Source organism: Ursus arctos, unplaced genomic scaffold, assembly GCF_023065955.2.
Source record: "Ursus arctos isolate Adak ecotype North America unplaced genomic scaffold, UrsArc2.0 scaffold_17, whole genome shotgun sequence".
Lineage (NCBI taxonomy): Eukaryota > Metazoa > Chordata > Mammalia > Carnivora > Ursidae > Ursus > Ursus arctos.
This window is the reverse complement of record NW_026622841.1, coordinates 39,513,511-39,529,635: the sequence shown is the minus strand read 5'-3', so window position 1 is coordinate 39,529,635 and position 16,125 is coordinate 39,513,511. Positions and strand designations below refer to the sequence as shown.

Below are 16,125 nucleotides of genomic sequence, written 5' to 3'. Positions count from 1 at the left end.
AAGTAGGAGATGAGGCCACATCACGAAAGTGATTCCAAGGGTGTTGACTTTTCCTTGTAGTCAGGTGGGAACCTATTAGACAATTTAGACAAGAGTAATATATATAATTTATATTTTAAAAAGATAATACTTGGTGTTTTGTGAAGACTAAACGTGGGTGGGTAGGTAAGCAAAGAAGCAGGGAGACCATTTAGTTACTGCAAGAACTCATGATGGCAGTATGGGTGGTGAGAAATGCTTACATTCTGGATATAATTTGCAGGTATGGCCAACGGGATTTGCTGATCGGCTGGATGTGTGGTGTGAAGAGGACACTATTGTCAGAGAGTGCTAATATCCCTACTATCTATTCTGCCCATGTTCCTTTGTGTTGGAATTTATAGCTGAGTGCAAGATTGCCCAAGAGAAACACATTTCTCAGGCTCCCTTACAATTAGGTATGGCCACATGAAAAGATCGGGACAATGGGAGATGAGCAAAAGTAACATGAGCCCTAGACTGTGTCTACCTCCGTCTTCGTTCCTAGGCTCAGAATCTACATGAGAGCCAAGGTTTGGCTAAATTTATTTCTAGGGTCGTACTTAGAGCAGCACCTTCCGTGGGACATAGTAGGTGCTCAATAGCCAGCTGCTAAATGAACGAGTAAGCTCATAAAGATCATTTAATGGCTGTAGTCTTTTTCATATTATTATTAGTTTTTTTTTTTAAGATTTTATTTATTTATTCGACAGGATAGAGACAGCCAGCGAGAGAGGGAACACAAGCAGGGGGAGTGGGAGAGGAAGAAGCAGGCTCATAGCAGAGGAGCCTGATGTGGGGCTCGATCCCATAACGCCGGGATCACGCCCTGAGCCGAAGGCAGACGCTTAACCGCTGTGCCACCCAGGCGCCCCTTATTATTAGTTTGTTAGTGATTTTCTCATTTTACTCATTTTGCTTATACTTCATGACTATCTTTAATCAACTCTGCTTCTTTTTAAATGTCTAAAGAGTTATGAAACCTGAACGAAACAGAGACTGAGAATTAAAACACTCCCAATCGGAAAGAATGTAAAACTTACCTGTTGAAGAAACAAAGGGAACGGGCCCAGTGAATTCTCTTGCATTGAGCAGGGAATAGGGGCCCATCTCCTCTTAGAACGCCTGAGGACGGGTTCTTTAGTACCTCTTTTCCTCAGTACCTGAATTTACAGAAAGAAAATTAAATAAATAAAAGTATCGCAGCCAACTTTGTTGCAAAGGAGTGCACAGTCCATCAACCTCATGAGCGAAAGGCCAGATGACAAGATCTTTTTGCGTTAGATGGGGAAGAAAGAATGCATCCAGAGTTTAAGGTTTCATAAATGGAAAAATTTCATTTTGTATACCTTTCTATCGCTGACCATACTTTCAGTTAGGAAAATCATCAGTGCACTCTTAGTTCTTCTTCTTCTCTCCCACATAGAGATAGCCAACATGTCCTCTTTATAACAACTCTAAAGACACCCTGTTCTTTCTGCTAAAACCTCACACTCTCAGGAGAACCGGAGCAAGAAAAGGCTCTTTCTTCATTGCCTTAACACTCTCACCTGCCCTCTCCAATATGGCAGCTCCAACTATATGTGACTATTTAAATTTAAATTGATTGTAATTAAATAAAATATAAAGTGCCATCCTTTGGTTGCACTAGCCATGAGCCAAGTGCTCATTAACCATTAATATTCGGCTACCATATGAGGCAGTGCGGATGATTGAACATTTCCATCATCACAAAAAGTTCCACTGGGCTTTTGAGTGGTTTCCATCCCATTTCATGGTGTTGCAGGGAAGCTATTTTATTTCCGGACAATTAATTAATAATTTTATTGAACATGTATTAACGTGAAAAATAGTTTTTTAAATTAATTTTATCATTAATTCACTTAACATTAATTCATTGTAACCCAGTCTAAACCTTTGATCATTTTTGTGACGACCTTCACAACTGGCATTCCTCATGATGTGGAACCAGAAGTGCAGCGAATGATAGCCAATACCATGTTATGTATCCTTTTATCCATTCCTGCACACAATTCAGGGTCCCATCCTATTTTAACATCAGAGTCACTGTGACACTTGAAATCAACCTCTTATTCACTGGAAACCACTGTTCTTAACATTAATTTAACATACACCTACTGACTACAAGATAGGGATTACTGAGGTTATAAGCACAAAAGGAATCAATTTGCACCCTCAAGCAATTACAGATAAATTGTTTGCACAAATAAAAAAAAAATTCCAAATGCTCATAAAAGAGGGGTAACAAACTCACATAGACACACAAAAGCAATTAGTTGGAATTTAGAGGTAGAGGAAGGCTTCCCAGAAGAGGTGCCATTTAGATTTAACAAAGAAAAACCCAAAGCCAATGTTTAGCCAGTGTCGGTGGGGGAGAAGGGGAAGAGAGAAAGGGAGGGAAAGCAAACTGAAGGAGGAAGTAAAGAAGAGGATAAAAACCGATTTATCGGGGCGCCTGGGTGGCACAGCAGTTAAGCGTCTGCCTTCGGCTCAGGGCGTGATCCCGGCGTTATGGGATCGAGCCCCACATCAGGCTCTTCCACTATGAGCCTGCTTCTTCCTCTCCCACTCCCCCTGCTTATGTTCCCTCTCTCGCTGGCTGTCTCTATCTCTGTCGAATAAATAAATAAAATCTTTAAAAAAAAAAAAAAACACAAAAACCGATTTATCCTTTTGTCCTCTTTGCAATTTTTTAAATTTTTAAAAAGTTTTTAAAAGATTTTATTTGTTTATTTGATAGAGAACACAAGCAGGGGGAGTGGAAGAGGGAGAAGAGGCTCCCCGCTGAGCAGAGAGCCATACATGGGGCTTGATCCCAGGGTCCTGTAATCATGACCTGAGCCAAAGGCAGACGCTTAACCGACTGAGCCACCCAGGCACCCCCACTTTGCAATTTTTAATGAAAGTATTTAAATGAAAAGAAAAGCATGCCTGACAATATCAATGTATTTTGAATACCTTCTTCTGATGTTCCAGGAGCACCTTAATCTCTTTCTGTGTCTGTGTCTTGGTGTCAGAAAGCCATATGGTGAATGATCTTTTCTCCTCGGACAACACCACAGTGCTGGCTGTGTAGACTGAGCCGTCATCTAGAACTCTGAAATCAGGGTCACCGGACTGGATGAGGTCTGCAGAGCTGAGGCAGTCTTTCAAATTAACTACAAGCAAAAGTTTCCAAGTTGCAAAGTAGAAACACATGCAAAAAGAAAAAAACAAATGTTGAAACAATGTATACATCTTCTTCAAAATCATGAAATGAAATAAACCAATCACTTTGCATGTACCAAATATCTTTAGTTTCTTTCTAAAAAAATAACTGTTTTTCAGTTAAAAAATAATTGTTGATTGTATACATGTGTTAAGTAAGGTGTTTTTAAACTTTCATATGCTTCCAGAGGCTTCTGGAAATGATCTTCCTATCAAAGAGGAGTGTGTGCTGCAATCATGAGGAAGCTGAGCTACACGCCCCCACACACAGCTGAATAAACAAACAGAAAAGTTTTCCTTAGCACTTCGGTCTGAGTCTTTTAAGATTCAGCCAGAAGTTATACACATGAGCCCAAACAGCAACAGAAGGTACGAATTTGGCAAATAGTCAACTAAGAAAAGTCTATCTTTGAAATCTTCCCACTGGCACTCCTGTTACCCGCGTCCCACCAGCTCCCCTCATGCCCACAGTTCTGTGTTCCTAGTCCCAGCTTTCCAAGGCTCCTCACTGAAACTCTGCATGTGGCTCTTCTCTCCCTGGGAGTTTTCCTCCTGGGAGTAAAAAGTAATGAACTATACATATCAACAGAAGTGGTTTGAAACTTACATCAAAAGTATCGAATTCATCTCATTCTTCAACTATCTGTTTTAACAACAACCAAACAGGTATAGGAATGTGCACTTAAGCAATATATTAATGCACACTTAAGTAATCCTCTCAGAGGATTACTGTTACCCGTGTAAAATCTCGTCACTTTAATCCAAATCTGTCACAGATGGAAACGCTGAATTAAAAAGAAGTGAACATCTTTAGGAACGAGGACATATTTCTCTCATCTTGACATTTTTAGCATAATGATAACTTCTCGTCTATCCCCCAAAGGAACACCCCTCTCTTTTACATCCTCTTTTTTCTTCCTTCCCGACGGAATTAAAGTGGCATTTGTTTAATAAAAATTAAATGAGGTGCTTAACCAGAAATGGGACACTTTGCCGAAAAAGTAAATTTGGTATGTCTGGGACAAGCTATATCTCTTTAAACAAAACAAAACATGATTCATTCGTCTTATATTCCCTAGATCACATGAAAAGTCCATCTGGCCAGAGCTTCCCAGCTCCTAGGGAAGTTTATAAAGTTCCCCAATTTCTCCATGTGAAAATGGCTGATTAAGTCCAGTTTGGATGGAATGGCTCATCTTGTGCTGTTCCTCAGTGCAGCTCTAGCACTGATTTAAAAAACTGCTCTGATTTTCTCAGCCACTTATCTATACTTCTCTAATGCTTAGAATACTAGGGTAATAAAAGGGTTACATTCTACATGTAAATTTTTTTTTAAGATTGTATTTATTTATTTATTTATTTATTTAGAGAGAGAGAGAGAGAGAGAGAGAGAAAGCGCGAACCTGTGAGTGGAGGGAGGGACAGAGAGAGAGAGGGAAAGAGGGAATCTCAAGCAGGCTCCACTCCCAATGCAGAGACCCATGTGGGGCTGGATCTCAGGACCCTGAGATTATGACCTGAGCTGAAATCAAGAGTTAGATGCTTAACCAACTGAGCCCCTACACATAACTCTTAACCAACTGTGCCCCCTACACATAATTCTTTATGTAATCTTTAAACTGTTAAAACATCAACCACAGAATTCAACGAAGTTACAAAGAACAATCTATATTTAAAACTATCTTGAATTGTATCTAAGTATAAATAGATTAAGGCTAATTCCAAAAGGCAAAGATGGAATAATATGCTCTTTTCAGCATAAGTAAACTAAATTGCTGTTTTAAAAACACTTGTTTTGAAATTTCTCACCTCTGCCAACTATTTTGTCTGCCTCTAGTTTGGAAGGTATATTAAATGTCACCTTTTCGCAAGCTTCACAAGCAAAACTGAAGACCTAGAATTAAAAAAAAAAAAGAAAAAGAAGGGTTACATTAATACAGTACAGAATAAAGAACAAAGTTTCAGATAAACAACAAAAATAAGTCCTTTAATCTACTGTATAGCATAATGCCTATAGGAAACAATACCATATTATATACTTAAATTTTTTGTTAAAAGCATACATAGATCTTATGTTCAGTGCTCTTATCATAAGAAAAAAATACAAATTAAATAAAGAGGGTGAGAGGAAATTTTTAGAGATAATGGATATATTTATGTCATAGATTGTGGTGGTGATTTCACAGATGTATATTTATCTCCAAACTCATCAAGTCATATATGTTAAATATGTACAGCTTCTTGTATGTCAATCTTACTTAAATAAAGTGGTTTAAAAAAAAAGAATAAAAAGCAAAACTACATGATTATCTCAATAGGTGCAAGTAATTGACAAAATCCAACCTCTATTTACAATTAAAAGCCGTCAACAAACTAGGAATAGAAAGGAACTTGCTCAACATGATAAAGGACGTCTCTGGAAAACTTAAAACCCCCATCATACTTAATGAAGAAAGACTGAATGCTTTCCTTTGACATCAGCAACAAGACAATGATGCCCTCTCTCTCCACTTCTATTCAACAGTTATACAGGACCTTCCAGACAGGGCAATTGCACATGCACACACACACACACACACACACACACACACACACAAATTAAAGGCCTCTAGATTGAAAAGGAAGGAGTAAAAAGTCTCTATTTGCAGATGATGTGATCTTGTACATAGAAAATCCAAAGGAATAAAAATAATAAGTGAGTTCAGCAAGGTTGCAAGATACAAGATCAACATACAAAAGCCGACTGTATTCCTATCTACTAGCAATAAAGAATCTGAAAATAAAAGCAAGCAACTACTTCCATTCACAATAGATGTTCAATCTTCATGGATCAGAAGATCAATTTCCAAAGTTCACCAGAGTCAATGCAATCTCTATTGAAATCCCAAAAAGCTTTTTTTTCAGAACTTAAAAATTAATCTTTGTAGAAATGCAAGGGACCCAAAGACTCAAATAAACTTGAAAAACACCAAAGTTGTAGGACTTACATTTCCCAATTTCAAAATTTACTACAGAGATACAATAATCCACAGAGTGGTGCTGGCATAAGGATAAACATATAGACAAATGGAATAGAACTGAAATCCTATAAATTAGCCTTTACATTTGTGGTTAGCCAATTTTGGGCAAAGGTTTCAGAAAGTTCAAGGGAAAGAAATAGTCTTTTCACCAAAGGGTGCTGAGACAATTAAATATCCCATTAAAAAATGAATTTGTACCCTTACCTCATACTACCTCAAAGTGGATCACAGACCTAAAGAACTACATTTAGAGGAAAACCGAAAATAAATCTTTATGATCTTGGATTAGGCAATGATGTCTTATAACACCAGAAGCACAAATGATAAAAGAAAAATTAATAGGACTTCATCAAATTTAAAACTTTTGCTGTTTAAAAGATGCCACAGAAAGCGAAATTACAACCTACAGAATGGGAGAAAATGTTTTCTAATCAGATAGCAATGAAGGACATATCAAAAAATATTAAAAACTTTTACAACTCAATAAAAAGACAAACACCACAAAAAAATGGGCAAAGGATTTGAGTAACTGTTATCCAGAGAAGATATACAAGCAGTCAATTAGTGGATGAAAAGATGCCCAACATCACTGGGCACTACAGTCATGCAAACTTAAACCACAGTCAGATACCCACTAGGATGGCTGAAAGAAACAAGAAAGAAAAATAACAAGAGTTGCCAAAGACGTAGAAAAACTGGAACCCTCATGCATTGCTGGTGGAAACATAAAATGGCGCAGCAAATTTGGAACATAGTTTGGCAGTTTCTTAAAAAGTTAATCATATGCTTAACATATAATCTAGCAATTTCACTCCTACCCCTAAGAAGTGAAAATCTACATCCACACAAAAATTTGTACATGAATATTCACAGCAGCATTACTTTCAATAACGAAAGAGTGGAAATTGGCCATCAACCTCCACACACTGGCGGTGAGAAGCTCTTCCCAATTTACAAATTCACATAAGTAATTTCAGCAAGACAAAATTGGATAACAACAAAGAAGCATTTCAGTTCTGATATAATCAAATGTAAAACAAATTCCTTCACAAAATTAAAAGACTTTAAGTCATGGTGGTAACTTTTCAAACTATAAATATATATGCACGTACAATATGCACAATTTACATCAATATGTTACTGCAGTATAACTGCAATGTAAGATCTTACCGTTGCTTGAATTAGTTCAGTAAAACAACTCAAAAATAGGGTCAATATCTAATAGTGTTGTTTAATTTAAATATAATAAGCAAAAAAAGTCATTGTCACAGTCATAATCAGATTGCTGTGACAATAAAGCAATAAGTTGTTTACTCTTAAAAATAATTCAACCATATTATGTATGCTCAAGTGAATATTGTCCCTAAGAATACAGTTGTCACCATGGGTGAAAAATGGTTTTATTTAATAATGCACCTATTGGTCCAACTATGTTTGAACTCTATAGTTGGTATTTCTGACCATCAAAAGAAAGCCATGTTCAATATATTTTAATCACAACTCTTTAAAAAATATTTGAAGTTAAATATGAAGTATTTAAATCAAACAGAACATACTATAATAAATGTGTATGTACCTATCCAGATTTTTAAATTAATTTTTTAATTTTTGCTTCTTTTTTTTTTTGAAGTTTATTTTTTTTAGTAACCTCTACATCCAACAGGGGGCTTGAACTCATGACTCCGAGATCAAGAGTTTCATGCTCTTCCAACAGAGCCAGCCAGGTTCCCCATTGCTTTATTTTTTTAAATTAAAATTTACACATATTGGCTTTGCTCTACTCCATTTCCATTTCTCTTCTTCAAGGAAGGGTTTTTTCTAAGTTGGCATTTAAACTTCCTCTGCAGGTTTTTGTACTTTTATTATGTATGTATGTGCCTATAAAATATAAACGGACATTGTGTCTTTATGCATCCTTTTGCAACTTGCACTTTTCACTTAAAATATATTTAAGATTTTTCTATAACTACACCAGTTTATTTTTGCTCATTCCCCTATAATAGTCATTTAGACTGTATTCTTGTTTTCCATTTTCTCTATTACAAATGACACTGTAATAAACAGCTTTGCAGGTGCAGAATATTAGGACAGAAATACATTACTCCAATTTGATTAACTATTGCCAAGTTGCTGTCCAAAATACTAACATCAATTTATATTAATGTTGCCAGAATATTAGATCCCTCTGTTTCTCGTATCCTCTACTACAATTAATTGGCTTTTCCAATTTTTGCCAATTCTATAACTGTCACTTTAATGTGCATTTCCTTAATTTCTAGTGAGATTAAGTATCGTTTCTTGTGTTAATTTGCCATTTACCTTCTGTAAAGTATCCATTCCTCTCATGTAATCATTTCATGTATTATCTTTTTTTAAATTATATTTTACTTGTAGGCTTATGTAGGTTGCTTTTGTACTCTTTTAGTGGTATCTTTCTGATAAACGGTGCTTCAGTTTTAAAGTAGTCAAATTTATTAAGCATTTCCTTTAGTTTTCTTTTTAAAAGATTTTGTTTATTTGAGAGGGAGCTCATGAGAGGGGTAAAAGGAGAGAATCTTCAAACGGACACCCCCCTCCCGCCCCACTGAGTGTGGAGCCCAACTGGGGGCTTGATCTCACAATCGATGAGATCACGATCTGAGCTGAAACCGAGAATAGGACGTTCAACCGACTGAGCCACCCAGGGGCCCCTCCTTTAATTTTTTTAAGTAGTCAATTTCATTAAACATTTCTTCTAGCTTATACTTCGTGTATTAATATCTCCCCCTCTACCCTGTCATAAACATATTATCTGGTATTTTCTTATAAAACTTTCAAAGTTACTTCCAATGTTTTAATCTTTTACTCATATGGAATGTATTTTGTGTGTGATTCACTGTAGATATCTAATCTTATCCTTTGCCATATGGATAGACAACCATATAGAACCATCACTGAGCTACTCTTCCCTTCTTAACTCACAGTGATAATGCTGCATACATCATATGCATGGACCCCAAATACAGAATCTATTTCTGAGCCCTCTGCATTATTTCATCAGTATATGTGTTTATTTCTACACCAACACTATATAGTTTTAATTAATATAGCTTTATTATAAATTGTAGTACTTGTTATGGTGGCCCCAATCCCTATCATCTTCCTTTAAATTATGTTTGCTTGGGTGCCTGGGTGGTTCACTCAGTTAAGTGTGTGCCTTCGGCTCAGGTCATGATCCCAGCGTCCTGGGATCAAGCCCCCCTTGGGCTCCCAGATCAGTGGAATGTCTGCTTCTCCCTCTCCCAGTCCCCTTGCTTGGGTTCCCTCTCTTGCTGTCTCTGTTAAATAAATAAATAAAATCTTTATAAATAAATAAATAAATAAATAAATAAATAAATAAATAGTGTTTGCTTTGTTCGTCTCCTACTCTTTCAGAAAATTCTTATGGTCAGCTGACCAATTCCATGAAAAATCTTTCTATGTTTTTTATCCAGGAAACTTGCTTACTTTTAATAGTTCTAGTAGTTTGTGAAGATAGTGTAGGATCTCCCTGGTAGCTAATTCTCTAGCTGGCAAATGGCAATCAGATTTCTTTCTTTAAATCCTTAATCTCTTTCATTATTGCTATTACATATTTTATCTGAGGCATGTGCTTGTTAAGACGTCCAGTAGAATGCTGCATTGGAACAGCTATAGTGACCACTGTGGATTTGTTTCTAACTTTAAAGATAATGCTTTTACATTTCATCATTCATTAAGGGTTAGTTTCTTCCTTCCTTCCTTCCTTTCCTTCCTTCCTTCCTTCCTTCCTTCCTTCCTTCCTTCCTCCTCCCTTCCTTCCTTCCTTCCTCCCTTCCTTCTCTTCCTTCCCTTTCTTCTCTTTTCCATTCTTTCTTTCTGTCTTTTTTCATTCATTTATTTTTGTTAGGTAGGCTTCAGTATGTTATGCATTGGGCTCCGTGCTGGGCGTGAAGCTTGCTTAAGATTCTCTGTCCCTCTCTCTCTGTCCCTTTATTTTAGTGTTTCAAATATATGCCTGTAAGTGAGATCTGTCCTCTACTCTTCAGTATCATACAATCCTTATAAAATGAGTTAAAAACAATTCCACTTTTTTCTGTTCTTTGAGACAATTTATATAGGAGAGAAATTATCTATTCCATATAACTATGCAAGAATTTACCTACCACAGTCCTGGGCTTGATGGATATGAAGGTGTCTTTGTGTCAAGACATTTTGACTTTTAATTCAGTATCTTTAATGGTTTTAAGTCTATTTAGGTTTTGTATACCTCCTTGAGCCAGTTGATAATTTGTATTTTGTAGGGAACTGCTCATTCTGTCTGTTTTCAAATTAACTAAAGTAATACATTAATATTATTATCTGTTTATCTAAAACATCTGTTCTCTCTATGAATATGCCTCTTTTTATTTCTAATATTGCTTTATCTGTGCCTTCTTTATTTCTTACTTGCTCAACCATAGCAGGGTTTATGTACACTTTCAAAGAATTGCTTTTAGTTTTGTTGATCCTCTGCATTGCTCGTTTCTTTTAATGTCCTTTGCAAGATATAAATACAAAAGGCTCTATATATACATATAGCATATATACGTGTATTTTAAAAAATAATAAAATGAACACTAGGGTGCTCACCTTCAAAGTTAAGAAATAAAATATTACTGCTATTTTCAAAGTTTCTATATACCTCTCCTCAGGTGCATTTTCTTCCTTCCCACAACCCCTAAAACTAATGGATAATTTTTGTGCTAATCATTTACTTCCCTGCCTCTGCTTAATTTTACCTCATGTATACGTGTCCTTAAAGATACAGGTTTATTTTGCCAATTTTTGGCTTTTACATATACGCAGTCTTTGCTCAAATTATGTTTGTGAAATTTATCCATGCTGAGCATACAGCAGTAGTTCATTTTCATTGTTATATAGTACATTAGAAATAATGCACAATTAATTCATTAATATAATTTTTGAACATATTCATATATAGATTTCAGTTATGTCATGCTTCTTGAAACTGTAATTTATTATTCTATTCGTAGAGACTGGCTATATTATTGAAAATAAAATAAAAATGTAAAGGCACCATTAGATTAACAATGGTGAATTAATGACCTTTAAAGGTTATTTTAAAAATAATTTATGTATAGAAGAATGCCCAATAAAAAAAAATCCAAAAATAATATTAAGGTTAATGAATTATGGATTGACTATTTTAGTTATAAAAGACTCTCTTTGAATGGAAAATCCTCCAGGTCAACTTTAAATATCTGATTTATAAAGCCTAGACCTGTAGAACTTTAAATTAAAATGTAGCAAATTGAGTTTTAGAAAATAACATAAAGTACTGTCCATGTGGTCTGGGAAAAACTAATTACTTTATTTCGTTTTACAGTATTATTCAAATTTTATTAATTGTGTGATAGAAAGCTTATTACAAATAATTAAATTCTGTTAAGAAAATCTAATGCCTAAAGGAGAGTGAAAATGAGAGGGGTTATCTGAAATTGTTTTACTTTTCTCTTGTGTACAGTTTTACTGTGAATACACACATAGGCTTTCTAAAATGACATCCTTTTTCAACAGAGGGGAAAAAAGCTAAACAATGGAAATTTATGGAAAGTTTGAAAAATAAATAGGTTCTTCTTACCTGAGCACAACAGTTATGAAATTTTAAATCTGACATTTCTCCTACAGACACTTGCCTTCTGCAAAATGGAAATATTACCTTTCAAACTCTTACCAGCTCAAAGGTAAATAAAAAGACGTACCTCTCTGTACTCTCAGTACTTAAATCGTGCTAATTAGTTTCTTTCTAGCCAAACTCTTTGTAAGACAGGAATCCTAGTTAAATGGAAAGCATGATTAACCGCAGAAGGCCACGGATTCCATATATGGAATGCTAACTGCTAAGGGGATTACAGCAGGACCAAAAAATGTGCATAGGTTTACATATATTTAGTGCTTCAGAAGGTGTTTCAGGATCTGGCTGAACCTCAATACAAACATCAGCAATCTCCTTTTAAAAGGCTAGCTGATAATGCACCCATCAAATGTACACCAAAACTCTGACTTTCTTAGGATCCTGGTTATAAAATGAACCAGTTCTCATTTGTTTGCCTTAGCCTTTTTGTCACTAATGCAAAAATTAATAGAAATTATTGTACTCTTATTTTGAAAAGACGAATATGTCAAAGGTAACAACAACAAAAAGTCTGCTAAAGGAATCACATTATTCTTGTTAATTAATGCTATAAAATCTAAAAAGATAGAATGCCCATTTGTCAGCATGGGGGCAGGCAGGATTCACATCCTCCAAGGGCAAGCAGTATGTTATGCTAGAAAGGAAAACAGTATTGTAATTCCTTCTTTAGAGTTCTTTTAGCAAAATGAAAGATTCACTGTGCCCAAGAACATACTATTTAAAATATATAATAGATAACAACTCCCAAAGTGGTTTTGGTATGGTGAACAATAGTAAACACATAGTGGAAAGGCGCTGTTATTTGTAATGTGGCAGGACAGCTGAGCAACTGAGCTAATGCAAATTTGTTTTCAATTTTTGTTACACTGAGAGAAAAAACATTTTAAGAGACATTCAGCACTTTCAACAGCAGGGGATAGTCTGATATGTTTACTTTCTAGTCCCCACCCCACCCCTCTGCTCTTTTCTTTTTTTCTTTTTCTTCTCTTTTCTTTGTGTGTTGGGGGGATCATTAGGAATTTATTTTGTGGCAGTAGTTTAGAGGAGGACAGAGAGCTCTGAATGGGATGCAGATGCAGGAGAACGGTGCAAATGGGAAGGTGCCTCAGCTTATGGGACAGAGAGCTCTGAATGGGAAGCAGATGCAGGAGAAGGGTGCAAATGGGAAGGTGCCTCAGCTTATGGGACAGCTGAGTGGGAAGGCTAACCTGTTAAAAGTCTCAGTTTTGTGTTAAAGACTGGCTTTGAAGAGCTCTCACTTCAAACAAGGAATTGTTCTTGAGAGATCCATTAAAGTATCTATAAAATGAAAACTGTGTCTCTAAAGCGTTATGCCATTAATACTATACTGAGAAAGCTGAGAGTCCTATGAGTCAAAGGGAAATACAAACAGTAGATGGTCAATAGAGATCTTCATTTACCCATCAGGGCAGAAACTGAAGGGATGTGTGCACTGGGGATTCTGGATGAAAGAAATTATTCTATGTACACTCTCCAGTACTCAAGTCTCCAGATAACCCAGTCTAAACTTTAGAAAATTCTTTTTTGAAATAATCCTAAACAAGTACGTCAAATACTAGAGCTGACACGATCTCCATTTGGACTAACACGCACTTTCTTGCGTTGCCACACCCCAACACCTGCAGCACCATTCCTGTCACCGTGACAATTGCTTGAATTCCACACCCTTCCCTCCAGCGAATACACGGGAGATCTTGGGAGCAAGGCACCTCGGCAGTTTCTTCTCCCCATTCTCCAATCCCTTTCGCAGAGAAAACTCAGAACACTTAAATCCATGCTTTTAAACATAAAAACTGGAAACTCTTCCAAATTTATCACAAAAGAGCACACTTGGGAGGCCAGTTCCCATTTGTAAAGAGTCACTTCATCAGCTCATTTTGTTGGAACAGCTGCCTAACAGATCAACGCCCTCATTTGTACAATTCATTGTCCATAAACATATCTTAGATCATACATACCAACCCAATATTTATAACTCGCTGATTCAAAGAGAAGACAAAGCTTTGATCCATCCACTAGCCTTGCTTGGAGGCAGAGAAATACGTGTAGCCAGAGCCGACCTATGCCGAGTTAGGCAGGTCCTTCCCGCACCGGACCCCCAAGCCCATCCTTTGATGCCGGGATGCGGGTCTGCGGCTCCTCTCCACAGCACTTCCCGAGCGCAGCCCGGGTCTAGACTGAAGCTCCAAGCGTAATCGCGCCGTCAGAGTTCCAGATTTTTCTTTGTGTGTCTCCCAAATTCTCGGAGAATTGTCCCTAATTTCCTCTCCAGGAGAATCTCATCCTGAGTGGCGGGCTTCCAGGGCACAGAAGACCCGAAGCTGGGCTCCGGGCTTGCGCCGTCCTTCCCGGAGCGGGACAAAGTACCACCCAAATCCACGCCTATCCCACCCCTCCACCCACCCGGACTTTATCCTCTCTGCTCCACCCCAACAGCCCCCCTCTCCCGCTTCACACCACCGACCCCAACTCCAGTCGGGATCCAGCCTTCCCATGCGCTTGCGCCTCAGGCACACTTCGCCCCGGGGCCGAGGGACTCCTGGGTGAGCTCCGAATGACCTTTAACAGAAGCAAACTCGGGAAGCCGGTATTCAGAGTTAATTCCACGCGGAGACCCTGGGGTACCACTCCAAGCCCCTCCACTCATTAACGTCCTCATTACAGGCGACCGTGGGGTGGGGCAGCCTCTCGAACCTCCTCTCACGTCTGCTTTACTCACTCAGGGATCCTGAAATACCTGACCAAGTACGGTTCGTCCCTTTCCACCCAGACGTGCCCCAATCATCACCGCTAGCCCCGGGAGCCAGGGGAAGACGGCCAGCCCCAGGCGCCCGCGAAGGCCCGGGACCGCGCAGCCACGCGCGCCACTCGTAATTCAAACAGTCGGACGCGATGTCCCAAACAAAAGTCAGTCCCGAGTCTTCCCTCCAAGGTGTGCTTTCTGCTCTCACCCGTCCGGGCCCAAATTTGACTTGTCCTGCCCGGGAGGACTGAGCGGGGCCGTCAGCTCTCTGTCCGCTTCGCCCCGATTTCCCCGCGGGACCAGGGCGGGTCCAGCTCTTCCCCATCCCGGCTCCCGCCCGGGCTTCCACTCACCGCGACGGTCAGCAGCAGCCTGCAGAGGGCTCCGCGCAGGGGCACCCGAAGCTCGGCGGTGGCCATCGGGGCGCAGGGCGGGCGGGGGGACGCGCGCGCCGGGCGGGAGGCCGGAGGCGAGAGCCCACGGAGGTGCAGCGGAGCGCGCGGTGCGGGCGTGCCTCGCTGCCACTCCTCTTTAAGTCTCCTTGGCCTCGGTCGGGCTCGCCTGCCCGGGAGCGCGTTTGCTCCTGAGACGGGATTGGACCCAGGAGACGCCGAGCCGCCCCTCCTGGTTATTTCTCAAGTTTTATCACGCGGGGAGCCGAGGAGCTGCCCTAGCCTGCCTCTCCGCTCCCCCGGGGCCGCGCCGAGCGCTGGCTCTCGCGAAAGCGGTCCCAGCCCCACCCTCTGCCGGCTTTCCCACGCCCCTCGTCTGCCCCGCGGCGCTCCCGCCCCGCCCTCGGTCCGCCGGCCCGGGCCTCCCAGATTGTCCCGGGGCGTACCCCTTACCCGCGCTGCGTGCGCATTCCCGCTGCAGGACCCAAGTCCGCCTGCAGGGAACCCTGTCTCAACACGGGCGCTCCGGGGTGCCAGGAACACCTTTGTGAGTGGATCAGCGGAGCCTCCCTTCAGCTCCTGATCGAATGCTGGGCGGTGTCTCTTGGTTAATACATTTATATATTCTTTCCAAATCTGACTAATCTGGTAAGATAACGGACGGAGGGAGAATTATCCCAAGTGCCATAAATAACCAGAAGTTAAAACCAAGTAGAAGAAATGCTGATATCTGGCCAATTTAAGTACCTCAAATATGAGTGATTACATTCAGAGCTTTCTTTACTGCCAATTTTGTGACCTTATATGAAGCTTCTTAGAAAGAATTTGTTCTCGTATGTAAATTGTTGATTTAGTAATTACATAGTAATTGTACTAAGGTGCCATTTTTCAGTTTGCTCCAAGGAAAATCTATCACACAAAACCCTCTACTCTAAAATGAGGCTTGCAGGGGCGCCTGGGTGGCTCAGTCGTTAGGCGTCTGCCTTCAGCTCAGGGAGTGATCCTGGG

General features: G+C 39.3%; 1 protein-coding gene across 2 annotated transcripts in view; it reads right to left on the bottom strand.

The window, feature by feature from the left end:
• Positions 1 to 15,420, bottom strand: part of DSC3 (desmocollin 3) — a 48,874-nt gene extending 33,454 nt beyond the window's left edge. For both annotated transcript variants that reach the window (XM_057313163.1, XM_044383139.2), the window contains exons 1-4: positions 15,079 to 15,420; positions 5,056 to 5,140; positions 2,998 to 3,197; positions 1,062 to 1,181 (exon numbers count right to left, since the gene is read on the bottom strand). In XM_057313163.1, the coding sequence (XP_057169146.1) occupies positions 1,062 to 1,181; positions 2,998 to 3,197; positions 5,056 to 5,140; positions 15,079 to 15,144 (471 nt within the window). In that variant the 5' untranslated portion in view covers positions 15,145 to 15,420. The remainder of the gene's footprint in view (positions 1 to 1,061; positions 1,182 to 2,997; positions 3,198 to 5,055; positions 5,141 to 15,078) is intronic.
• Positions 15,421 to 16,125: the final 705 nt, after the last annotated feature.